Source organism: Mastigoproctus giganteus, chromosome 1 (genome assembly GCF_048544385.1).
Source record: "Mastigoproctus giganteus isolate SK-2022 chromosome 1, ASM4854438v1, whole genome shotgun sequence".
Taxonomy (NCBI): domain Eukaryota; kingdom Metazoa; phylum Arthropoda; class Arachnida; order Uropygi; family Thelyphonidae; genus Mastigoproctus; species Mastigoproctus giganteus.
In genome coordinates this window covers 203,410,669-203,436,996 of record NC_143575.1, presented here as the reverse complement: position 1 = coordinate 203,436,996, position 26,328 = coordinate 203,410,669, and the positions used below count along the sequence as shown (strand labels likewise).

The following is a 26,328-nucleotide window of genomic DNA, read 5'->3' as shown; positions in this document are numbered from 1 at the left end:
CATTCAGTTAAAGTATAATTATAATTAAAGTATGTTTTGATATTATAACGTAATTGCTGTTATATCTATTCTTTTTAAGAATAGTAAAACGGTTCGGGCTATCTCGTCCTTGATTTACAAGGGTTGGCTTTTTTTTTTTGACATTGCATATTAGCCCTCTCTCTTTTCATTAATATGTGTGCCTTTTCAGTTTAACACGTAAGGCTGTAGCTTCTTCAGATCATATCTGTCAACGTCTTATTTTGAACTATACATATATAGCTCGCAGTCTACCATCTTTTCTTGATTATTTCAGTTTCTCTAAACCTCTAGACATTAGTTAACTAAACAGAATATTATAAGTGGTAAAAATGCTTAGCCAGTTTAATATAACTTATAATATTCTGTTTAGTTAGCTAATTTTATGTTATCCGTAAGCAGCTGCATCAATTGCTGGCTGTGCGGTTCTCTTTCGTGTTCATAGATGGCACTGTCTTCCCATTGCATTTCCTGATGGAATAAAGACGTTTGTGCATTATTGATTGAAGGGTAAGGATATTCAGCTTCATTGGAAGACGGAGGAAAGAGAAAAGTCTTACATAAATTTTCTCATTGACCTAGTAAAAAATTTAATCTGTGTTGTAAACTACTAGTTCTCTAAGCATGATACCAATATTTAATAAAGTTATGGGCGGTTAGTAGGTACAGGAATGGCTTCCAAGAAAGCGCACACTACTGTAATGGATTATATGGAGACTTTAGTTGGAACACAACTTTCCGTTAAGCTTAATAAGCTTATTTTCATTCGACCATTCATATCTACTTCGCTGCTTTGATTACATTTCCAAAGAGTATATAATAGTCAGATTTTTCTAATGGAAAAAGATTGATTTTAATTTACTGATCTTCGCTTTATTTTGACTTTGTACATTAAATTGATTTCATCAGTTGAATATAAGAATATTGACTTGCTATAGCAGGATACTATACCAACTGATAAAAAAGATGCTTTGCGAATTCACTTCTTTAACTCAGTCACGTAACTACTATATTTCATTTCTTATATAGTTCAGCTTTCGATTGAAATATTTATATTTTAAATCTCTCTCTGTCGTTCTCTCTCCCCACTTCCCCCCTGTTCTTAATGGTTGGGATTGAAACAAAATCAGATTTTCTTTTCTTGTTGGGAAGGGAGGGTTATTGTTATTCGACGTTACGCTATGAGCTCGTTTTCATCCTATATTCCTATGTTTATTTCTATAATGCTTGAGTATTTAATGCTTAGTATTTAATATTTAATGCTTGAGCTTCCCGACAGTATCATAAAATATGGCTTGCCACTTATTCTGGTTCGCTTTCAAACTATAGTTTTTACTTTTTTGGCAAACTAAAAATATAAACACGTGAAGTTTTTTTTAACTAAAGTTTTACTTTATTTCTTGGTTTAACTTTATGAATCTCGGTATAGCCATATAAAATAATCATTGTTATTCCAAACGATTTTGTAAATAACTTTTTAGATTTTTCAAATAATTTAAAGTAAAGGGGGGGGGGAAATAATCATTCATTTTTTTAAGTCAACTTAATCGTAAATTTTGAATTAGTGATTAAATTTTTTCTAATAAATGACAGGATATAAAATATACTTGTAGTTTCTCTATTTAGATTTACACCAATGTTTGACCGATATCCGGCGGTTGGAAGGCTACATTTAACTTGTATTTCCTACTAGAATCTCTCTATCTATCTATTTTATTTATTATACATTATCGAAAGCCCTTCTTGAATATGTTTATTCACGATGTTGGCCTCGAGTTTTGCATTTACAAAGATAAATCATATATCATTCAAAATTATGAACCAGAAATTGAATTTATAATATTAATCAGAATTTAATGAGTGAATTATTAAATATGAATTAAGAAATTGATAGGGTGGCGCAAATGACTGACTGGTATTGTAAATCAGGTTATTAAAAGCACAACAATAACAATTGAATCAGTCGTGTGATAGGTATAAAAAAGAGAGGTGTTTTTATTACTTCGGATATTACGTGATCAAATGCAGCTGAAGGAGTATTTTCTCTCTCTCTCTCTCTCTCTCTCTTAAGTATTCTTTGATTCTTTTTGAGCTTTGTAACCAATCTCTACGGCACAAATATCACATACAAGTTCATTACATTATCCGGTATACCTCCATGTAAAGCAAAATGACTACTTTGCATAACTTGTACAAGTACACTAAATTTGTAGTCACAGTACTAACTCCTAGCATTTATAACACACATTCTAAAATATCTTTAAATATAGCCAACTTTTCAAAAACATTTATTACTGCGTATATTAAATCATCACTTTAAATCTTATCCGGTCATCCCCCAGGTTAGGTCATCTTGTAGAATACACTAGGAAAAACACCAAGTATTAACCGTATTATGTGTTTACTCTTAATGCCCTGTTTCCATGTATGGCTGTGTCAACTGACTTTCTGTCAGCCACGATGGAGCTAATTCATATCAGCAGATAGTTGGCATTTATATCCATAATAATGCTTTCCATCGTTAATATTAGATAACCTGTCTTTTCTCTCTCTCAATTCCCGTTATGCAGTGCAATAATAGGACATCAGATGACCAACTTCTCGTGACTGTAAAGGCACGTTATTATTTCTTCGTGTTGTTTGGTCACATTAAAAGTGCTCGCGTGCCATATATCCAACATAAGACACAGCAAACTCCGTGTTCTTCCTTCATCTTGTGGTGTACTCCATTTCCGTACCACTTAGGGACCGCGAAGCAATTCATTAGATGCTTAATTGTTATGTTAGAAGTTTATATTACTGTGCTAGGAGTTTAGATTGCTAATATTCTGGTACCTTCAGCTAAGCTTATTTTGCTATTTTTGGTGTGTGTGTGTGTGTGTGTGTGTGTGTGTGTGTGTGTGTGTGTGTGTGTGTGTTTTAAGCGCCAAGTAAGGCTATGAGGCATCAGTATGTTGAGTTTGTAATGTGTATTCTTCGGCCGGTTTACTGTCCGAAAATCCCGAGTTTGTGGGTGAAAGCGCCATGCGACCCTTAAAATAGCCGATAAAAATTCTGTCTTATATCTCGGATAAACGGATTCTTCTGCTTCTGTGCTTATCTTCAGTGACACTCAGATTTATAGACAAGATCAGATATCTCTATTAGAGATTACCTTGACTTCTAATCTCTCTTGGCATAGAACATCACAAATATTGCCTTCTTTTCGTTTAAAAATCTCGGTTTTCTCTTTCGCTCTCAGCGTTACTTTTCTTCCAAACATCTGTTCACTCTGTACAAATTGCAAACCTCGCTACCATGGAATATTGTTCCCAAATATGGGGAAATCCCTCAAAACCTATCTCAGGTGTCTAGATTCCATTTAAAACAGGACAGTTAGGTCTCTAACAGTCTCTCCACACTCTCTGTCTCATAGACGTTCTGTTTCTCCTGCATGCCATTTCTGTAGATATTCAGTGGTCACTGTTCTTCTGAATTGGCTTTTATAATTCCTGCTCTCTCTTCCAAACCAGTCTGCATCCTTTTACTGTCTAACTTCAAACTCACTGAACTAGCTTTTCCTCTTCCTCATTTATTCCTTCAACTTCCGTTTTCTGGAACAACCTCCCTTCATACGTATTTCATAAAAATTACAATCTACAGAAATTCAAGTCTAATGTAAACCGGTATCTTCTTTCATTTTTTCAATGTTCTTGCGCGTTCAACCCAAGCGCGATACTATGTACTATAGGTACTAATACCTCTCGTACCTGGGGGTTTTATTTAGAAAAAAATAAATAAATCCTTGCGTCATTGACGGATTCGAATCCAGAGAGTATCGAGTGGCCCACATATGATTTCGACATTTACTATGACTTTTTTGTTATATATAAAAAAAAAAAATTATGTACCTAGACGATATAGATCTCCGTAGTATAGACGCAATTTGCAAATGTCATAATTTTTTTCTGTTTCTGGTTTCTAATTTCCATATTTTAATATTTTAGGCTGTTAATTAATTTAAGCTAATTTATTTATTTATTTATTACTTAATTATTTTATTACTGAAGCAGGAATTTTTTGTTATCTATTACTACAATAAACTGCCAGAGGGGATAGGATTTTCACTCTCAATCTTTTTCTGCCTATATATATGATGGCTGCATTGAGAAAAAAGAGGAGTTAAAATGAATTTACTTTTTATCACTTTTGGAAATGTTTGATTTCAAAGATCTCATTATTATTTTTTTTTAAATAATTGTTTTGAAAGTTATTTCTCTTGTCATTATTTGCAAGAGGAAAAGCGACACATTACTCTCCTTGTTCAACTAGCTGTTCGACACAGTTAAACGCGTCAGTCGAAAAGCGACCATCACATACAACCGTTGTGTTCGTTTGTTTACGTTCGTTTCAGAAGTACACCGATGATGTTTTTAGACTAAACTGAGGACGGGGGTGATAACTTTCCCATTAAGAAATAAGCAGTTGATTAGGAAAAATTTTAATTTATAAATCGTGAAAGCATTATGAACTGTAATGCTTTCACGATTTAAATGCTTTAAACATCAAATCGAAAACGTTCAGCCCAAATATGACAAATGAGTTCCGGGCGACAAATAGCCTAAAATAAGCGAGATAGACGCCGATGTGTTTTAATTGAAACACCCTGTATATACACTGAGTGATCAATGAATTACGAGCAGCCCTATGAATATTGAATGCGACCCGTTGACTACATGAGGTACGAGAGTGCGCAGTTAGTCGACCTACATATCTTAGATTGTCGTCAAAATGGTCAAACAACGACCCGACGGCAAAAGGTCGTTGAAAGGGTTACTCATGAGCTGGATTTAGGGAATAATTTCGGCATCGTTTATTTAGATTTCAGCAAAGTTTTTGACTCAGTCCCACATGAGCGGTTGCTTTATAAGCTGGAACAGGTTGGAATAACTGGAAAAATCCTTAGATGGATATCAGGATTGTTTCAGGGCAGGAGGCAAAGGGTTGTGATAAATGGCTATTCCTCAGATTGGGTTGATGTAAGAAGTGGGGTTCCCCAAGAATCAGTATTAGGACCACTGTTGTTTTTAATTTTCATAAACGACATCGATGAAGGGATAGAGGGCGTGATGTTTAAATTTGCAGATGATGTTAAAATTGGTAGAGTAGTTAATGATCACTGTCAAGCTGAGCTTCTTCAGAGAGATCTAGATAGACTTCAGGAATGGTCAGAAAAATGGCCGCTATGCTTTAATCCAACAAAGTGTAAGGTATTACACCTGGGAAAGAGTAATCCCAAAATAATTTATTCACTTGGTGGAGTTCAACTAAACCCAGTACTGGAGGAAAAGGACTTGGGTGTTACGATACGGTCAGACATGAAATTCTCTGAGCATTGTAAACAGGATGCAAGGAAGGCCCATGGTGTCCTATCGATGATCTATCGAACTTTTGCAAGTAGAGAGAGACGTGATAATCCCATTATATACGGCTTTTGTTAGACTACACTTGGAATACTGTGTTCAAGTATGGAGACAGCACCTAAAGAAAGACATCGAGCTTCTTGAAAGGGTGCAAAGACGGGTAACTCGCCTGGTGAGATCAGCAAAAGGGTGTCCTTATGAAGAAAGACTTCGAATATGTGGGTTGCAGAGTTTGGAAACTAGACACCTTAGAGGAGATTTGATTGACGTGTTTAAGGCTCTGAGAGGCATCAGTAAAATGAATGAGGACGAAATTTTCAAGATTATAAATGATGCTAAAACTAGGGGACATAAATTCAGGTTATGGGGGGGGGGAGACGTTTAGTTTGGACTTAAGGAAGTTAATTTTAGCCAGCGAGTTATAAATTATTGGAATAAGTTGCCTACATGGGTGGTTGTTGTTGTTGGATTTATTGGTGCAAGGGCTACTAAGGCCATAATGCACCTATTACAATCTTATTTGGTACATGATTGCTATATTAAATAAAAGGATTCAGATCAGATGATATTTGTTTATCATTTTGAGGAAGGTAAAAACATCATTAATATCTTGTCGGTCCCCGAGAATCTGTTGTAAGGTAAGTTTATTAGAGGAATATAGATGCGAAGAGAAAGCTGTTTGTCATTCTCTCAAATATAATGGGCATTCAATGATCAAGTGGTTTACTGTGAGTTGAGTTTGACAGTTGCTGCATAGTGGAGGGTCATCCTGAGTGAGTAAATAACTATGAGTTAGGTGGGTATGTCCTATTGGCATTCTGGAAAGTACAACTTCTTCCTTTCTATTGCCTCTTAGGCTTGATAGCCACTGCTTGTGATCGTTTTTAATCTGAAAGAGCTTATTGCTTTTTTGTTCCTGCCAAATGGATAGCCATTTTTTTCTAACAGTGCTATGCATGATGTGTTTGAAATCTGTGTAAGGTATCAGTATGTCTGATGTTATGTGACTGGCGTTCTTGGCAGCAAAATCCGCTTGTTCGTTTCCTATGATTCCAGAATGCCCAGGTATCCAACAGAAAATTAATTTTTGCCTGTTTGCAAGAAGCTGCACTAACTTGATTTGAATTTGTTATAGTAACGGATAACTGGAAGGAAATTTGCACTAAAGAGCAGATACAGTGCTTAAGGAATCGGTGTAGATAACAGTTTGAGGATATAATGACTATTTTACATTGTCTAGAGCCATCAGAATAGCATACAGTTCTGCGGTGTAAATTTTGCACTCCAAAGGGAGCTGCTGGGATATTGTAATGTTTCGTAGAACTGCAGCTGCGCCAACTTTACTATCTCTCTTGGAACCATCAGTGTAAATTTGGATAAAACTAGAGAACTGAAAAGAGTGAGTTGCATGGATTTGCTGAATACTGCAATCTGGAACGGCATTCTTTCCCCATTGTTGGAAATGTTGGTCAACATTGGCCAACATTTCCATGGTGGTGTAGCCGTGCTAATACCTAGAATGTTATTCATATTTAGTTCCCAGCACATAGTTATGCTTTGTAATCTAATGCCACTTGGTTTATTCTGCAAAGGGCCTGACGTAGTCGCGTGGTCAAGAGCGCGAGTGCAGTAACACACGTTCTTTGAGTGGACCGGGGTTCAAACCCGTGACTACTAAATACGATTAACAATTTGTATTGATTGATTGATTTATTGTAAACTCCACTGACCTGGTGGTTGTGCCGGAGTATAAATAAGAACATTTTTTTTTTTTTTTTTTTTGGCACAAATTATGCCATTTTGGGGTGAATAGATACTGCCTTATAGGATTATGTGGGAAACTTCTGCTTTTAGCTGCATAACTTAATAGCAGAGCATGCCGACGAAGAAATAGAGGTGGTTCGTGTGCTTCCGTATAGAGACTCTGAACTGGTGATGTACGATAAGCTCCCAGTGCAATTCGGAGAGCATTGTGATGTACTGGGTCGAGCCATTTTAATACACTTTCTCTAGCTGAGGCATATTCAGGAGACCCATAGTCTAGCTTGGATCTTACGAGCGACCGGTATAAGTGCAGCAGCATGTACCGATCTGCACCCCATGACATAGCAGAAATTTCTCTGAGGAGATTCAGCTTCTTTAGACAGGTTGTACGAATATGCTTAATATGCTCTAAGAAACTAAGTTTTTTATCCAGAATTAATCCAAGAAAGCTAATACTCTGTTGAAAAGTAATTGGATGAGAGTCAAGATGTAAATCGGGATCTGGATGTAAATTCCGTTTACGGCAAAAATGAATTGCTGTTGTTTTTTGTTTTGAAAGTCTATATCCATTATTTTTTGCCCACTGAACAAGTTTGTTAATTGTGCCTTGAAGCTGCCTTTCAATGAAACGCATATTTAGTGAGTGGCATGAGATTTCCAGATCGTCGGCATACAGATATGTTTCAACTGTGTCGGGAATACATTTGGTAATCGAATTAATCCTGAGGGAGAAGAGCGTGGTACCAAGCACAGAACCCTGAGGGACCCCCCCCCCCCTCTTCTTGCACAAATGTTTGCGAGAGAGCAGATTGAAATCGTACCTGAAAGAACTTATTGCTCAAAAAGTTCTGGATAAATTTTGGAAGATGACCAGGAAGACCAGTTTCATAGAGATCGTGTAGAATTCCATATCGCCAGGTTGTATCGAAAGCTTTTTCGATGTCAAGACATATTTTCACTAGGTGTTCTTTCCTGAGAAATGCATTTCGGGTTTCCTTCAGCTTTGACTGTAAGGTCAAGTGTTGATCTAGTTCTTCGAAATCCATATTGATTTTGACTTAGAATGCTTTTAGTCTCTAGGGACCATGTCAATCTGGCATTAATTATTTTTTCTAATATTTTTCCTATACAACTAGTTAAAGCTATCGGTTGGTAATTTGCTGGATCTGAATGGTCCTTTCCTGGTTTTGGGAAAGCTGATACAATGGAATGACGCCAACTGGTAGGGTAGTAGTCTTCGTCAAAGATTCTGTTATACAGTTTTAGCAGAGCAGAATGGGATCCTTCACTCAAATGATATATCATGGCATCATCATCATCATCAGCCATTTTCAATCCACTGCAGGATGAAGGCCTCTCCAGCAACTTTCCAGTTCCTTCTGTTTTGAGCACTGGCCATCCATTTACTACTCAAAAACTCATGAATTTCATCTATCCATCTCCGCCTTTGTCTTCCAGGTTTTCTTCTAGCTCCTCTTGGGTACCATTCTGTTATTTTCTTAGTCCATCTGTCATCATGTCTTCTAGCTATGTGTCCTGCCCAAGACCATTTTAGTTCTTTAGTTTTGATAAGAATGTCCTTTACTTGAGTTTGCTGCCTAATCCATGTGTTTCTCTTCTTATCTAACAGTCTGATTCCCAATATAATTCGTTCCATTCTTCGCTGTGTAGTTCTTAGCTTCTCTTCCATTCTTTTGGTGAGTGCCCAAGTTTCACTTCCATAAGTCATGGTGGGGAGTATACATTGATTCATTATTTTACGTTTCACACAAACTGGGATATTGCTCTTCAGTATGTGACTATATTTCCTGAATGCTATCCATCCAAAATTTATTCTTCTCTTGACTTCCAGCCATTTATCATTATTACAGCTAATAACTTGTTCCAGATAAGTATATGACTCCACCTTTTCAATTACTGCTCCTTCAATCATTATTTCCCTTTCCGTGGCATACTTGTTCATCATTACTTTTGTTTTAGCCATATTCATCTTTAGTCCAAAATCCTTACTAACTGTGCATAACTGATTAAGATTTTCCTCTAATTCTTTGGGATCGTGGCTTATGACCACAATGTCATCTGCAAATCGTAAATGGTTTAGGTACTCTCCGTTCACATTGACTCCTTTCTGCGACCAGTCTAATCTTCTGAAAGCTTCCTCAAGGGCAGCAGTAAACAGCTTCGGAGATATTGTGTCTCCTTGTCGAACTCCTTTCTCGATTTTAAATTTGCTACTGTCTTTGTCTAGTCTAATAAAGGATGTAGCACTCTCATATATTTTCTTCAAAATCATAATATATGGAGTATCTATGCCTTGTCTTTCCAGTGCCCGAAACATTGCCTTATGCTGTATGGAGTCAAATGCCTTTTCATAATCCACAAATGCCAGGCATAATGGTGTTTTATATTCATTTGCTTTCTCCATTAGCTGTGATATTACGTGAAGGTGATCCATAGTTGAGAATCCTGTCCTAAAGCCAGCTTGCTCTTTCGGTTGATTCTCATCAAGTATTCTTTCTAATCTGTTAGTAATGACCCTTGTGAACAACTTGTAGATATGGGATAACAAGCTAATTGGTCTATAATTTCCAATTTCTGATTTATCTCCTTTCTTATGCAGCAAAACTATGATTGCATTATTCCACTGCTTAGGCATCACACCTTTTCTAATGCACTTTGTGAAGAGCCTTGCCAGTTTTTGTGTTATGTCTCTTCCTCCCAATTTTAACAACTCTACAGTAACTTCATCTTCCCCCGGGGCTTTCCGATTCTTCATTTTCTTCAATGCATGTTCTACCTCATCAGGAAGAATATCGGGTATGTCGTATGTGTTGCTACTTTGCAATCCATCTTGCCCACTGCTGGTATCATTCCCTCGCTCCTTGTATAATTCTCTATAGTAGTCTTCTGCTATTTGAATTATGCCTTCTCTGCTGTTTATAAGTACACCATCGCTATTCTTCAATTTCAGTATCATTTGTCTTTCTGTATTACTGCTCATGGCTGCTGATTTAAATCCTTTGTTTTCCCTTAATGCTTGTTCTACTTTTCTTGTGTTAAATCTTCTTATGTCCTCTCTGAGTCTCTTTCTAATGGCTTTGCATAACTCAGTATACTCAATTTTCTCCCTGTCAGTGTTTTTCTTGCTCTTCATTTGTCGTCTTTGGTTCATCATGACAAGTGTTTCTTGACTAATTTTTTCTTCTTTGGATTTCTGTTTCCCTATAGGTTTCTTGGGCTTTATCACTTTCAGAAAGTTGTAATATTCCTCGTCGATATCTTGGTCCTGAGCAGTCTGGAGAAGCTCAAACTTGTTCTTCAGTTCCAGTACATACTGCTTTTTCTCCTCCTCTGTTATTTCAAAGACCTTTGTATTATTTACTCGAGTCAGTTTTTTCCTTTCCTTTCCTACATCTATATCAAGTGTACATCTTACCATTCTGTGATCACTTCCAACATTTACCTTATTCAGGACGGTAACATCATCCACAATATACCTTCTGTTAGTGAGGATGAAGTCGATTTCATTAGTTGTTAATCCATTTGGACTCTTCCATGTCCACTTTCTGTTCACCCTTTTCTTGAAAAAAGTGTTCATTACTGACATTCCTTGAGATTCTGCAAATTCCACAAGTCTTTCACCTCTTTTATTTCTTTCACCAATTCCAAAATTTCCTATAGTTCCTCTTTCTGCGCTGTTTTGCCTTTTTCCAACCTTAGCATTGAAGTCCCCCATAATAATAGTGTAGTGGGTTTTCTGCTCATCTAGAAGACTCTCAATTTCAGTGTACATTTCTTCAACCTCTTCATCATCATGGCTCGATGTTGGTGCATAAATCATTATAATCTTTAGCTTGTACCTCTTAGAAATCTTGAGTATTAGTCTTGACACCCTTGGTGATGTACTTTTGAATTCCAAAATGTTGTTTTTAAAATCTTTATGGACCAGAAACCCAACTCCACCTTCACTCCTTTCACTGTTTCCATTGGTGTACAGCAGATTTCCACTTGATAAACTTATAAGTGATTCATTTCTTCTTCTTCTTGTTTCAGCCAAACCGATGATATTCCAATTCACATTTTCTAATTCCTTTTCCAGCTCTAATATCCTGTCTTCACCGATGAGTGATCGTACGTTATAACAGGCCAAGTTCAATTTCCGTGCATGGCAGCCTGGTCGTACCCAGAGATTCTTAGCACCCTCTGCTTCCACTCTGATCCTCTCGCTGCCGTAAGAGGGAGAGTGAAAGCTGCTGGGGACTGAGGGCCATTTGTATTGTTGTGCTCTCATTGCTGGAGGGTTTGGTCTTTTCCTCTTCACGCTGACCAGGCTTCTTGAAGAGAACCACTCTACACGTTCGTTGCCACCTAAGTGACGTAACAGGGCTTACCATCGAGAAGGTGTGCATGAGTGGATTTTAGGGAGGCAGGCCAACCGGACTTCTCCTAAATCTTCTGTAATAGAGAGATATTGGATCCATCAGTGTTTTAGGCTGAGTGTCTGATAACACACAGGATACCTGTTCCCCTCTAAGCCCCATGGCATAGTACACTTCATCAGGACCAGCAGCACTATTTTTGGATCTTGCAAGTGCACTACGTAACTCTGCCATGGTAAGGGGTACATTATATGGAAGCTGTCGTGAAGTACCGAAATTGAGATTATATTTTTCTGCTTGTACTTTATATGCCTGGAAACTTGGCTCAAATGCGGTTACAGCTGAGATAGTTTCAAAGGTTTCACCTAACGTATTAGAAATATCGAGATGATTGCAGATTTCTTTGCCTTTTATAAGTATTATCGGAGTGGTTATAGGAGGATATTTTCCATTAATTCTTCGAACTTTTTGTCCAAACGGTTCTGATATTTGTGGTTCTGTTTATAGTGGAGGCATATTTGGACCATGTCTCTTTTTTGCTTATTCGTTGTATATGACGAGATTTAGCTCTAGCTTTCTTGAACAGTATAAGATTAGCTGTGGTTGGGTGTATTTACGAAATAAGTTCCAGTATCTATTCTTCTCTTTTTTGGCATTGCTACAGGCTTCATTCCACCATATTTTTGGGTGGGAGCGGGTTTTCATGGATGATCTGGATATCCTGGTTTCTGCAGCTGCTATTATTTGCTGAGTTATGTAAGTTACAGCAGAGTCAATGGTGAGAGTCTCAATGGTCTGAATATTTAGACGTGCCAGTTTTTGATATTTCTTCCAGTTAGCTTTGTCGAATTTCCAAAGTTTTTATTTCAGTTTGAGGAGGAGAGTTAGTCGACAGTGTACATATTACTGGAAAGTGGTCACTATTTCGCAGGTTTTTCGCAGGAGGGTCGCTATGACCCTCCAATCAATAAGCGGAAAGAGGTTTGGCGAGCATATTGAAAAATCAATTGCAGAAGTTGACCTTGAGGAAAGATGCACGTACGTGTGAGTCCCATTGTTTAATAATGTTAAGTTGTGCCTTTCAAGAAATTTTTCAATTAACTGACCTCTCTTATCAAGGTGTGAGGAACTCCAGAAGGGTTGATGCCAATTCCAGTCACCCAAGATACAGAAAGGTGGTGGCAGCTGAGTAACTAAATCATCCAAATCCGCTAAAGTGTATGAATAATTTGGCGAAAGGTATATGGAAATAACTGTTACCGCTACCTCAACAATAACTCTATCAGCGATTGCTTCTAAAGTTGTTTGCAGTGCGACAGGTCTGAAAGGAGTTCTGGAGTTTACTAGCAATGCTACACCTCCATGTGCTGTATTAGTCGTTCCTATCCTTTCTAAGCATTATATGATGTTTTATGCTCATAGATATTTTAGGGGTCAGGTTTGTTTCCTGTAGACAAAGAACAGCAGGCTTATATTCTCTAATTAAGTCATAAACATCGTCTAAGTTAGCTCGGAGTCCGCGAAAATTCCATTGAATGATTCTATGCATTATTGAGGATTATCGGGTGTGTCTGCTTGCTTGCTTACGGGATTTGATTTGTTTGTGCCTGTCTAGTCTTGTTTTTTTTTTCCTTTTTTGGGAAATTTGGTCTAGTGACGTCATGACCTCCTCTTCTGCATGAAGTTCAAGAAGTGGTTCACCTTGGTATGAATTTCTGTCTGTGTCCATGGTATCAGTACTGGATTTTTGATTATTTCTTTCAGAGCTTGTTTGATTAACTGGCTGTTGTACAGAATTTTTATCTGGCGGTATTGTCAATGGTGTATTTACCGAATGAGTTGATTGCTGTTGGATAGGCTGTTCTTTTAGTGTAGAGAGGACCGACCTTGCCCAGTCAGAAATTGAGATGCTCGGCGGAACTGAACAATCTGTTTATACTGTTATGGATCGTTGCTTTTTTACAACTGAAGAATTAGATAGCAATTTATTTGAAATTGAAAAATGTCTTTTTGCTTTTTGGTGCGGCACCTTGTGTTCCACTTTGTACTTTTGTATATTCTTTTCAGTCTGCCACTAGATGCACTCCTTTGAAAATGCTGAATGATTTCCCTTACAGTTTGGGCAGCATTGTATTTCAGTGGGGCAGTTTGTGTGAGCATGCTCTTTTGAACCACAGGAGGCACAGGTGGTTACACCCCTGCAGACTGCTTGCGAGTGTCCAAATTTTTGGCATTTAAAACACCGGACTAGGTTTGGAATATAAGGTAATAGTTGTTGGTAAAATTGGTTTTTTAAATGTAAGAATGACCGTTCGGGTAGGAGTAAGAACCCCATCTTTCTTAATGACTATCTTTTGGAATTTATTACATTTTGATCGCCTAATTCCTGAACAATCTCCTCCTCAGATACATTAAGGAGATCCCACTCGGCTATTACCCCTTTAGAGGAATTTAGGGTGGAATGCGGCGTAACCTTTGTGGGGATTCCACCAAAGGTCGATATTTTTAATAGTTTTTCCGAGTGCTTATTCTCACTCAGTTCCACTAGAAGGTCTCAGATTTTAATCTCCGAACCATTTTTGGAGGGGCCCGCCACATTTTCAAGACATTTCTGTATTAAGAATGGGGAGAGCTTACTCAAAGGATTATCAGTTAAAGAATGCAATATCAGAAAAGGAGGAGCAGGTGTTTCTGTTCCTTCTTTTTTCTGCCGTTTTGCATTACTTGCATTTAAGTCATCTCTGTTTGAGAGACCTGGATCATGAGATCCGTAAGTGGCATGCCTATTTATATCCATCTTTGCTCCTTTTTGCCCCGGGAGAGTGGTTTTCTTCTCTCAGGTTACCAATCCCACCACGTGGAAGCAGGAGCGGTGCCACCAGTGACTAAGCGGTTTAGAAAGTTAGTTAGGTTAGTACGGATTATATAAATATATATATAAGGAAAGAAAGGTGTATTTCCTATCTGGATTCTACTTCAAAACTTTTAAGTAAAGAATCACTTATCAAAAACAAGAAGAATATAGACACTGGAAAATAAATGTAACTAATCCGCTGAGAAACAAAATATCGCTTGGCACTCGGGGCCATGGGTGGTAGAGGCTGACAGTTTGGGGAAATTCAAAGGATATCTGGTAGTACCTTCGGACGCATAGGATGATAGGTCTCATTTCCTTTTCTTTTATTAATTATTAGTTTTGTTTGTTTTTTTTTATCATTGTTTTATTCGGTTTTTTTTTTTTTTTTTGGCTGGTGCAGCATAACTTTTCTTGCACCATGCGGTCATTACTAATAAAAAATAAAAATATAATAAATAGATAAGGTGTCAGTGGTTCAGTAGGTAGTAAAATTCCGAGCGTGATGGGTAAAGGGAAGGATTAATCGGACATTGATAAAGGATAGATTGTGGGTGCTTGACGAGCTGGTGCCTCGATTTCCCAAACGGCTGAACTGGTGGAGTGTTAGAGAGCCGCCGCAGTTAAAAAGTATACCAGGACTGGCGTCAAAATGGTCAAACAACGACCCGACGGCAAAACTGCAAAGGTCAGCGAAAGGTTGATGTTAGAGGTGAGCGCCAGGTTTGACGACTCGTACAGGCGAACAGGCGCAGCACTGTTGAAGAGTTGACTGCCCAATACAACATGGGCCAACCCGGAACAATATCTGGCATGACCATGCGTCGCACGCTCGTACGTATGGGCTATACCAGCAGACGACCGCTACGGCATCCTCTCTTAACCAAGATTCATGTGCGTAAAAGGCTCGCCAGCAGCAAAGTGCATTCAAGTTGGACGTTAGGAGACTGGAAGAAGGTGTGCTGGTCGGATGAGTCACATTATTTACTCCACACCGTGGATGGTCGTGTACGGAGTTAGCGTAAACAACATGAGGCTCTTGATCCATCATGCATATTATCAAAAGTGCAGGCCAGTGGAGGCGATTGTATGGTTTGTTTGTTTATTTGGTTTTTAGGAGCAATAGCAACTAAGGCCATATTGCTCCGGGAATATGCGGTGGTCATTCCCTGACCTTTCCGCATCCTCCGTATTTGGTGGTGATGGGCTCGAACCCCGGTCTAATCAAGAAGCGTGTGCTCGATTGCATGGTTTGGGGCATGTTTCACTGGCAGGAACTTGGACCCCTGGTGCATGTGGAACAACATATCAGTGGTCTCCACTATCTTCAACTGCTTGCTGACTGTATACACCCCGCTATGTTACACTTTTTTTTCCGAATGGCGATGGTGTCTTCCAAGATGACAATGCGTCGAGCCATCGGGCACTTGTTGCACAGGAATGGTTTGAGGAACACAGTTCTGACTTCCAGCATATCGATTGGCCTCCGAACTCCGCCGATATCAATCCCATAGAGCACTTGTGGTACACTATGGAAAGGCATATCGGGCGTCTGGATACACCAGTCAATCCATACCTACATTGCTGACCGCATTACACATAGCTTTGTTGGAAATACCTCCCGAACGCTTCCGATATCTTTTTGAATCAATGTCACGTCGGATAGCTGCTGTACTGAGTGCAAAAAGAGGACCTACAAAGTATTAGGTAGGTGGACATAATTCAATGATTACTCAGTGTAAATAACTGAGTGGCTATATTATATGGTTTATCTGTTCTCTTCAAGAAATAGAGCCCTTTTTCGGTGATTATGGACCCAAAATGTATGCATATTCTAGAACCAGCGTACTTCGATGGCTAGACCCAGTTCACTATCAAGCCATCCGCATTGCAATTGGAGCATTCCGAACATCTCTTGTGCAGAGTTCCTCGCAGGGGGAAGACCCTCTTCCCCCCTTGCCACCCTTCTTTCCTTCTGGTGGGGCATAGGCATGCTCCGCTGAAAAACGGGGGGTCATCTTCTCTATAACCCCTTTGCTTCCTACTCCACCCCAGTCTTCTGCCTCCCCACCCAAAACTGTTATCTTACATAGCGAACAGCCCTACATCAAAATTTAAGACACACCAAAATTTATGCCCGACCTTTTAGGCCTTACAGACTTTCAGTGTAAACCCCAAACAACGTTTAACAGAACCTTAACTAACTAAACTACGCTCGCGACTTCTCCAATTTATTTTATTATATATATATATATATATATATATATATATTTTTTTTTTTTTTTTTTTTAGGTCCTAGCCACCGAAATCTCAGGAAATTAGGTGGCAGAACCTCCCAGAGTATATATAAGCTACTGGGTTCCTGGTCTGCCTCCACGGGGCGTAAATGGGGCAACGTTGGGCCCAGTTGGGGTTCAGCGGCTAAACGACCAGAAGAACAACGGTACACTACACTAAACGGTCCAAGACCCACACACTTTTAAATCTCTGGCATTTACAGCGTATTGTAACACACCACAATGTAAACTACGCGGAGATGGGGGAAAGCCCTGGTGCCGCTTGACCCTAAACACACTTACACTTACGTCGAAACTGAATCGTTTCTGTTGCTCCGACGAAAGCAATTGTCGCTAAAATATGCTTTCAAACTGACATTTCCTGCAAGACAATCCTACGTGGCCACCCGTTTTCGAGCCACAATGGGAAAATCTCTATAACGCCCGTTGGACTGCCAACCGTCCCTTTGGTATTCGGGCCCAAACTGCTCAGAAAGCTTCAAATCACGGTAGACAATGTTGCCCAGTCACCAAGACAACACTTTCCACCATGCAATTTCTCCCTTAATATCGTGGGGAAAGTCAAGTACCTCAGCATCTGTCTACCTACATGTGGACATGTGTTTATGTAAGGGGCGACTCCTAGAACGTCAGTTCAACTCCGCCTCGTATCTCTGTGAAGAACATATCACTACAAATGGGCCAGATATATGTGTGACGGAGGTTTGTGTGTATTGTGTGTGTGTGTGTGTGTTCTGTTTTTATGTTCTGGCCACTTGGCTACCCAGAAGCATCAGTCACTTGGACAGATGATTCTGGGTACTCGTCCACACCACGGGAAGGTGTGCCAGTTCCAGTAGATGGGACACCTATGGTCTCAGAGTATGAGACAACAAAAAAAAAGAATTTCCTTCTCTGAGGCCTACTCCAGAGGGGGGGGGGAGGAATTCCAAAAGGAAGAGAAAGAAAAGAATAAAAATAATTAACTAAGATAACAAAATAAATAATAAATAAATATATATATATATATATACTTAGTATATATATATATATATATATATTGGTTTTAGTATGTATACACACACATACATACATATATATATCAAAAACCGAAAGGGTAAAACCGAAGGGGAGGAAGAGAGGGAGAGAGAGAGAGAGAGAGAGAGAGAGAGAGAGAGAAAAGAAAAGAAAAGAAAAGAAGAGTAGGTCTTCCAGTTGTGCAACCATTAAGAACGGCAGCATAAAAACACTTCGATGCCTCCAGCCAGATGGATTTGATCAACCTCGTATCACTGGAATCATACTTTTTCTTAGTTCAAACACTTCTTTAGCAAATACCTGGAACATCTGAAACTTACTACAGTCTCTTAAAAATATACCTTCTTTTCCTGGAGCTATATTCTCAACAATTTCACGTATCGCTGTCCTGGCATTGTCATATATTTGACAATCATACAGTATGTGCTGCCAGTCTTCCATGGCCCCGCAAAAACAAAGGTCCGTGTTACTTAGTCCTAATGCATATAATTTCTCATTCATTGACCCGTGCTTTGTTAACAAAAATGACGAAAGTAAACTCAGTGTAAACCAATTGCGAACTTTTTTATCATTGAGAAAAGTCACGTTCGGGAAAAACAATTTGTTCACTCTTCCAGTAGGTATGATATCCCATCTTGTCTGCCATAAATTGATTATTTCATTCATACATCTTTTCTTTTCGCCTCTACAGTCAGAGCGAGTATTGTCTTTATACCAAAAAATTCTGTAGGAATTTCCCTCTTAATACGGTAGCAAAAACCACGATACAACAAATGTAGATCCAGGGGTAGCGCTCCGGGCAACACCTGCAGCGCGGCAGTGGACACCGTTCTGCACACTCTTAGAATACCAAGAAGCATGATGCGCTGTATGGAATTTAGTTTAGCCCGAAACGTAGCTATTTTAACTCTGTGGAACCAGGCTCCTGCAGCGTACGTAGTTATAGGAAGGAATACTGCCTTGTAATACAGAAACAGTGTTTTATGTGATAGGTCCCAGTCAGACTTTGAAATTCTAATGATAGCACCAGAAAATTTCTTTTTTGCTTAAATATATTAAGTGCTGGTGAAATGATAACTTACTGTCCACAATAATTCCCAGGTATTTGGTATCAAGGACCATAGGTAACTGTACACGATTCAACTTGATCTGAGGAGGTCGATTTATATCTAAAGCTGTTTTAAATAACATCATTTTAGTTTTGTAAGGACTAATAGCAAGCTTATAGCTTTGGACTCAAGAACTTAAGTCTGTCAGCACACTACTAGCTCTCTGTTCTAAGAGTGAGCATGTATGTTTGCTGGTATGAAGAGTGGCTCCTAAACATAAGCCCTCCACCTGTTACTTCTGTGATAACTCAGAACCTCTGCAAAGCAGGCCTGAAAAAAAGTGTTGTGTGGGGCCATTTCGCCACCAGGGACCAGCCAACACCAGGATCAACCATTCTCTGTGTGTGTTATAATGCACAAATCAAGCACCCACCGGATGAAGTGCTATACCGATAGGTGCCAGAAATCCAGCCCCCAAGGCTGCCCAGACTGCGAGGCCAGCTAAAAAAAAAAAAAAAAAAAAAAATTCCAACTAGGAACAATGTACACTTGTTGAAACAAAAGCAACATTATTATACAATTATTTACATGTAAATAGCAAATACATATATACACTTAGAATGACATTAACTTAACAGTAACACTTAGAAAAACATTAACACTGAGATTAACATTATCTCCACTTAGAGTCCATCGACAAATGTAAGTTTGCATTTGGGGCTCCAGGAGCGAAAAATCAACTCGCACTGTAATCCAGAAACATCCAATGAAGATGACTGTACAGCAAGCATTCTGTCGTCAGATGTGCAGCACTTCCATTAATTGGTACCCTACAATAGAGTTCTTAACTCCTGTCTTCTTTTAAAAACTTTGGCCGAGAATTCCTGAAGCAAAGCAAAGATGTCCCAGCCCTGAACCAAGAGAGGTAAATTATTCTCCGTTAGGTTTGGTAACCTCTTTAGTAATTCCTGTCTGTCTGAAGCATACAGTCCGCATTCAAGGATGACATGTCTCCAAGATTCAACCTCACCGCACGAACAGTAGGGGCTAGATTCTAATCCTCTTTCAAATAGTTTAGCCCTTAAGCCATGTCCAGTGATTAAGTAACTCGTGGTCAAGGTGGGAGCAAACCAAGAAGACAGCCTCTTGTTCATTGCAAAGCTTACAGCTTTAATGAATTACAATGGCGATTCTGATAGTAATAAGGCGTTCCAGTAATTTTCCTGTGTTAGCAAGGAAAACGATTGGTGATAGAGTGTCTGAAGAAGGCTTCTGATTTCTGTATTATTTTGAGTAAGGCAGTGTTCATAAAGAGGTAAAGAGTCCTATGAAAGACATTTGTTGAACACTGTGAAAAGGTTTAAGTTCGCAGATTTTATAATGAAGACGTTTCAAGAAGATCAAGGTCAGTGTATTTATTAGATTGAATCTTGGAAACGGACAATATCAGTTCATCCGTAGTAAATGGATCAGTTTTGTCAACCGCCACCGAAAATAAATACTATTTGCAGCACGGATGGAAGCATGCTGAGATGAATCAGTAGATGTGTCGTCAGAAGGCAGCCAAGAGGGGCCTGATGGAGTCATTCCAGTTTGTTTTCCAGTATTGTTACGAAGAATACTATTGTTGGTATCGGAGGAAATAATAATGTTGTGGTTAATGGCTTTTCTGCCGGAAAGTTTTGCGTACCTTGTAAACTTGCAGACTGAAGGTTGATAATTCGGGCATCCATCAGAAAGGGGGGGGGGGTTTCTGTATTATAGCCCTGAGCAAGTAGCATCTGGATTGAATTTTAAAGATCATTTGTTGAAAGAGAATTCTGAATATAGCATATAAATTTGTGCCATTTTATGCTGGCACAAATTTATATAGAATCTAATTAAATCCAGCTTAAGAGGAGAGTAGGTTTGGAGGATTGACTATAAAGTGCTTCTGTGAGCCGAGAATCGCAGTGTTTCACAAGATTCCAGGATGATTTTATGTCTCCTTGAACAGCAGAACTTCGAATAGATTTAAGATAACTCGCGTGTTGCTTCTTGACCAGGAGCTTAATCTCTTGAAACTGGGTCTTGGAAACTGCCTACTTTGCCACTTGCTTTCTTAGTCACCAAATTCCTTTTAAATATTATCCGTATCTGAAAAGGAGAGATGTTCTTTGGGGGTGAGACAGTACTGCCGTAGATAACGGTGATGGTTACCTTTTCGCTTGAGACAGCCTCTTGCTTTCTGTTTATCACACCTGTAAATAACCGGCATGAAGCAGAATTCATTGCCAGAGATTCCTCTACCCTCTCCCCATACTGTCAATTCTGCTAAAGAAACTACCGAATTAGTTTCAGAATAGACACCGATGTCCTTTAGAAGAGCAAGCGACCTCTGTCGCTATCTGCTTGCAAACACTCTAATGAGATGTTCCTGACACGAAGACATGGTTTATGCAATGTTCAGAAATAAATCTTCGGAGCAGCCAACGAACGTAAAGTTCGTTAACAGATTTGCAGTTATTTCCGTAGTTCCGATGTTATTCTGTGCTCTTAATGCAGTTGTCCGGTTGCACACGAGGATAAACGTATTTACCTACGCAGTTTGTAAGCTTAATGCCTATATTGGTCGGTAAGGCAGAAGCATGCAGCGCCATCCTGTCACCATGGAAACATAGTAAAAATCCATGATTGTTACGATGAATGGGAGCTGGAGGCATAAATTTAGATTGCTGTCTAAAATTGCATTTCCTATTCTTTCTCTTTTATGCTTAGGATGAAAAAGCACAAAGGAAGATTGCTTAATTCGTAACCGAATTATGCTTAATGAACACATCATTGATTAAGTACCTCTGCTGTATACAGATAAAATGAGACACGAACTACATTAGAGAGAGACCCTCGTGGGCTGCAGAGTGATTACGATTGCTATTTTTCTGCACTTTGTGGAAAATGCCTGCATTTGAATTTCGTCAAGACGATATTTTTTTTTAACACTGCGGCTGAGGTAACCAGTCTGGGGAAAGTTTTGTACGTCAGCCATTCCTTACTTTCGGGAACTTATTTTTCATCAGGAAACAGGGTGGTCTAGCTGGATTTACGACGTAATAGATGCAATAATTTGATGCATCATAGCCTTAGTTGCTTTTCGGCAAAAGCAAAGCATTTTTTGAAGTAATGTTTTTGTTTCTTAATGAGGTAAGTTATAAGCAAGGTTTTAATATTTATCAGTCCTCGGACTTACTGTTCGATACTTTCCTGGAACAAGTGATCAGTTGATATTGTTTCGTCCATTCCTTCAGAATTGTTTGTGTAATTGTACGAGTACGTCGAAATTGTTTTCTGATCGATTATTTCGACAGCACCCCTCACTCTTCGTTACCATCTTTCTTGTCACTTCTAACGTGAAACTCTTCCTGCTACGTTTACATCAGCACTTTCAATTTGGCATTAGCTTTACTTTTTATTGGATATTTTTAAGAGATGATATATTAAATCAAAAATTTCAAAATTATGCAATATTCAGCATTAATGCTCTATGAGAACCAAACTGGCTAAGTAATAATATTTTTATCTTTGTTTAGAACCGAATGCGAAATTACCAGCATTATGCAGGAAGTAACCTGTTCTCTTTTATAAGTTGTTATTAAGGATGAATAAATGAGAAATTCTTAAAATAATTATTGAAGGATTACTATCAAATCGGAATGCCAAAAATGCACAGATAGTTCGACATTTACCTGAGGACAGCCGGCACTAAAGCAATCAGCAAATTGTATTTACTGCCACTTCAAAAATAAGAAAACTACGAGATTTGTAAGTCTTATACTTCTAGAGACGATAAAAATCTACAGTGATCTAATATCGAATTCCCTTTTAGGTTATTAAAAATTAAATAAATTTACATCTTTTCGAGGCGCTTCCGTAGCCAGGTGGGCAGAAGCAGCAGTGCATAGTCACACGCTTCTTGATTAGACCAGGGTTCGAGCCCGTGACCACCAAATACGGAGGATGCGGAAAGGTCAGGGAATGACCACCGCATATCCCCGAAATAATATGGCCTTAGTTGCTAATGCTCCTAAACACCAAATGACAAACAAACAACAAACATCTTTTCGAAACAGAAATACTATGGCTCAAAAAGATATGGAGCAAACATGAAAGTGTAAAGAAATTCACAAAAAAAAAAAAAAAAAAAAGTTAGTGAAAAATAAAACGATAATTAGAGATATTCATTTTAAGGTTTCCTAATAATAATCAGACTGGACAAATTTCGATCAAAAATTACAATTATGTAATTGAACTAGTAATAAGTCAAAGATCGCACATTGATAATTCATAGAAACATTCCGTAGGTATCAGTACAGGCGTGACATCGACTCCTTATACTTAGAATGACACCATTATTAAGTGCTAGAATTTTCAGTTCTCGTCCTTGTGAAAGAGCTGTCACAAGCTTACTGAGGTTTCATGGTAGTGGTCTTGTTTCTGACAGCTATCCTGCTTAGCGCATCTAACGTATGCTCTAGTGAGGTCTAAGGATGTGGCTGGTCATTTCATATGGACTGTCCTCCCTCCATCCCATCTGACGGTGTTGGCTCAGTAGGAGATTGCTCTGAGGACATGCATTATTGTCCACTGAAGGAGAGTCTGGACCAGTTGCCCCTTCCAAAAGGGTGAACGTAGGAATCGGGGATCTTATCCTTGTAGCTTATCCTGTGAGAGTTGCTTGCGGGAAAACATTGAGATTTCTACGTACGTTTCTACGATGCTAGTGGAACGAGATCTAGTTCTCATCCACCTCTAAATGAGAATCCGCGGAAGACCACCTTGGCTTACTGCTTCTACGTCCAATCGACATGCCATTTGCGCCACTTCAAATGGACAACTGGACACTTTTGTATAATAGAGATCAAGGAAATCAGACAACTAGGTTGTTATACATGAAGGCCTTTTTCATGAAACCTTCTACGCTCGATACGCCTGGCTATTATATCGCCCACCTGCAGATTCAGCAAGCTCAAAAGCAACTTACTGTGATACCAAGTCTCCATAAGATGACGTCATTTTGAAAGTGACATGAGGGTACTTCGGCTTGACTTTGTCCCGATTCAGTTTTCCCATTACTTATAGGTGGTAGATGACTTTCATCAACCGGTGAAACACCACCACTTTGCTTATTGGAGGCTTGAAGTGGTGAAACCCATGTTTAGTCTCTAGAGCAAAGTTTCCGGCATCCCCCTCCCCCCATACTTCTCCTTCAACCCATGCACGGTACTAAGTACTATAGGTTTTGATACCTTTCGTGTTTGGGGTTTTCATAAAAAAAAAAAAAAAAAACCTCTCCAAAGAATCATTCAAATGACATTTTTTTTTTCTTTTGTAGTTGTTGGCGCATCGGCTTCTATGGCCATAATGCACCTCCCAAGGTTTTTGCAGTACTTTGATCCAAGCCCGAAGCGGGATTCGAACCCGCGACCTATGGATTGCTAGGCAGGCACTATACCCACCCGACTGGCCCGGTCGGCTTCAAATGGTGTATCTCCGACACTTTTGTAGTGATAGCCTAACGAGAAATACAGAGATTCTGAAAACACTTTTTTTTTTTCTTTCTGGTTACCTTATTTGCATATTGTAACGGTTGTGTGCAGATTTGTTTACGAGATCAGGCAGAAATTGTTTTCTTTCATAAATGACAAACATTTGATTTTAAAAATATATTCGAGTTTTTATGTTTGTTCCTCGGATTTTGAGTAACAGCGTATTAAATATTTCTGTTTTCTGATACTTAAATTGATATTTTCGAATTGCAGTTCTGTGATTGAGAAATCTTAGTAAGGTTTACCCTTCAATTTTTATTCTGATTTGTAAAACGAACTCATTTTTATTTGAATATAAGTTCGCATATAGCAGAAAATTGGAGTAGCTAATACCAGACTGTGGAAATGAAATTCAGGAAAAAATATATCCAAAATATATCAGGCTGAAATTGGCACTGCACTCAGTAAGTATGCAAATTGAATATTGTTTATGTTTGTGAAAGCGCCTAAAAGCTAGTGTTCACAGAAAGTCGCCATGGTACCTAGAAGGGAATTGTGCATTATTATAGCAATAATAATTCTTTGACCGCGCATCGGGAATATCGCCATATGAAAGGATTAAAAAGGGCTCTCATTCACAAAATAGGTTGCAAAAAACTCGACGTCAGGATAAATCAAGAGATTTGAAGCATAGGTGCTTTGCTTGTAGACCGTGGCAGAGGCCGCTTGAGAACATTGCGCGCGGAATGTTGTTAAATGGGATTGTAACTGCTATGCTCTGTAGTGGTCGGTACGCGCGTCACATAGTTTCAGAACGGTTTACATCAACTCAACAGTCCACGGGTAACGTTGTTCGCAAAGTGCTATGAAATTTATTGCGCTAGTACCAGTACATGATCCACAGCCCTCGCAGATATTGCATTTTTCATAACCGCTTCCTCCCACATTATGTGGGAAAAAGGCTTGGGTTCTTATCCCGACATTGATGCGCGAGGAACTTTTATAGGTCTTTTTCGTAGCACGGCCGAGGTTAGTCGGTCTGTGACGAGCGTGGCAAGATTTTTCCTCAGGATTTTTGCGCAGCAAAACAGGTAAACCAACCAGAGAATACTAAAATTGGAGATATAAATATACTTGGGTGTGCGCACTACTACTCGGATAACTCGTAACTTAAAGTTGTTACTATATTATGTTTTTTTTTTTTTTTTTTTTTTACACTATTTACGTGTTGCGGAAACCGACACCTTCTGATCACCAGAACATACAGGCTTTGCTTTCCAATTCCTAGCTACGATGTTGTGGTCTTGGAACATTCCGTGAACTTACGCACTAGATAAATCCTGAAGTGGCCAGATCAGAAAGCTGGATTGGACACTTCAGGATTTATGCAGTACAAGTTTAACATATATTTCAGTTAAATTTAGGAAATCTGAAAATACATATAAGAATATTTTTACTGGATTTGTGTTTTAAGTAATTTCAATAAATGATTGTTGCATCTGCGTTATATCTTAAACTTTCTTTTTTCAATTTTTCCTTCGTAGGTATTACCTCTGGAAGTAAATGCAACACTCTCCCTTTACCCACCTTCTCCCGACATCTAGGGTTATCGACTGGTGTTTCGGGCATTGGATCAGGAATGGGGGGATCGTTGGATATCAGCTCCTCCATTGTGCAACAGCCTTCTATAGAAAGTACCGACTCACGTATCTATCTGACATCATCAGAGGTAAGTGTCTAGTGATTTGGATACAAATATTTTATATATTTATTGAAAGTAAAAATAAAGACAAGATACATTCTTAAAAGGGTTCATTCTTTGATCGAAACCTCAATTTCTCAAGCAAATGGAAACTGTGTAATATATCACTGTAACTTTTGTTTGCCGTTTATATTTTGAAAGTTTGATTGGTTTTACATTTAATAAAATGAAAATATAACTATAAATATTTCATATTGCTACAACGTACAATACTTGCTTTAGATCGAAGTTATCAAATTAGCTTCCTTTACACCTAACTTTAAA

At 38.7% G+C, this 26,328-nt stretch overlaps 1 protein-coding gene across 7 annotated transcripts in view; it reads left to right on the top strand.

Moving 5' to 3' along the window:
• LOC150091454 (protein still life, isoform SIF type 1-like) overlaps nt 1-26,328 on the top strand; it is a 1,372,582-nt gene that overhangs the window by 509,769 nt on the left and 836,485 nt on the right. For all 7 annotated transcript variants that reach the window (XM_090375616.1, XM_090375656.1, XM_090375640.1 and 4 more), the window contains one exon: nt 25,847-26,031. In XM_090375616.1, the coding sequence (XP_090231742.1) occupies nt 25,847-26,031 (185 nt within the window). The remainder of the gene's footprint in view (nt 1-25,846; nt 26,032-26,328) is intronic.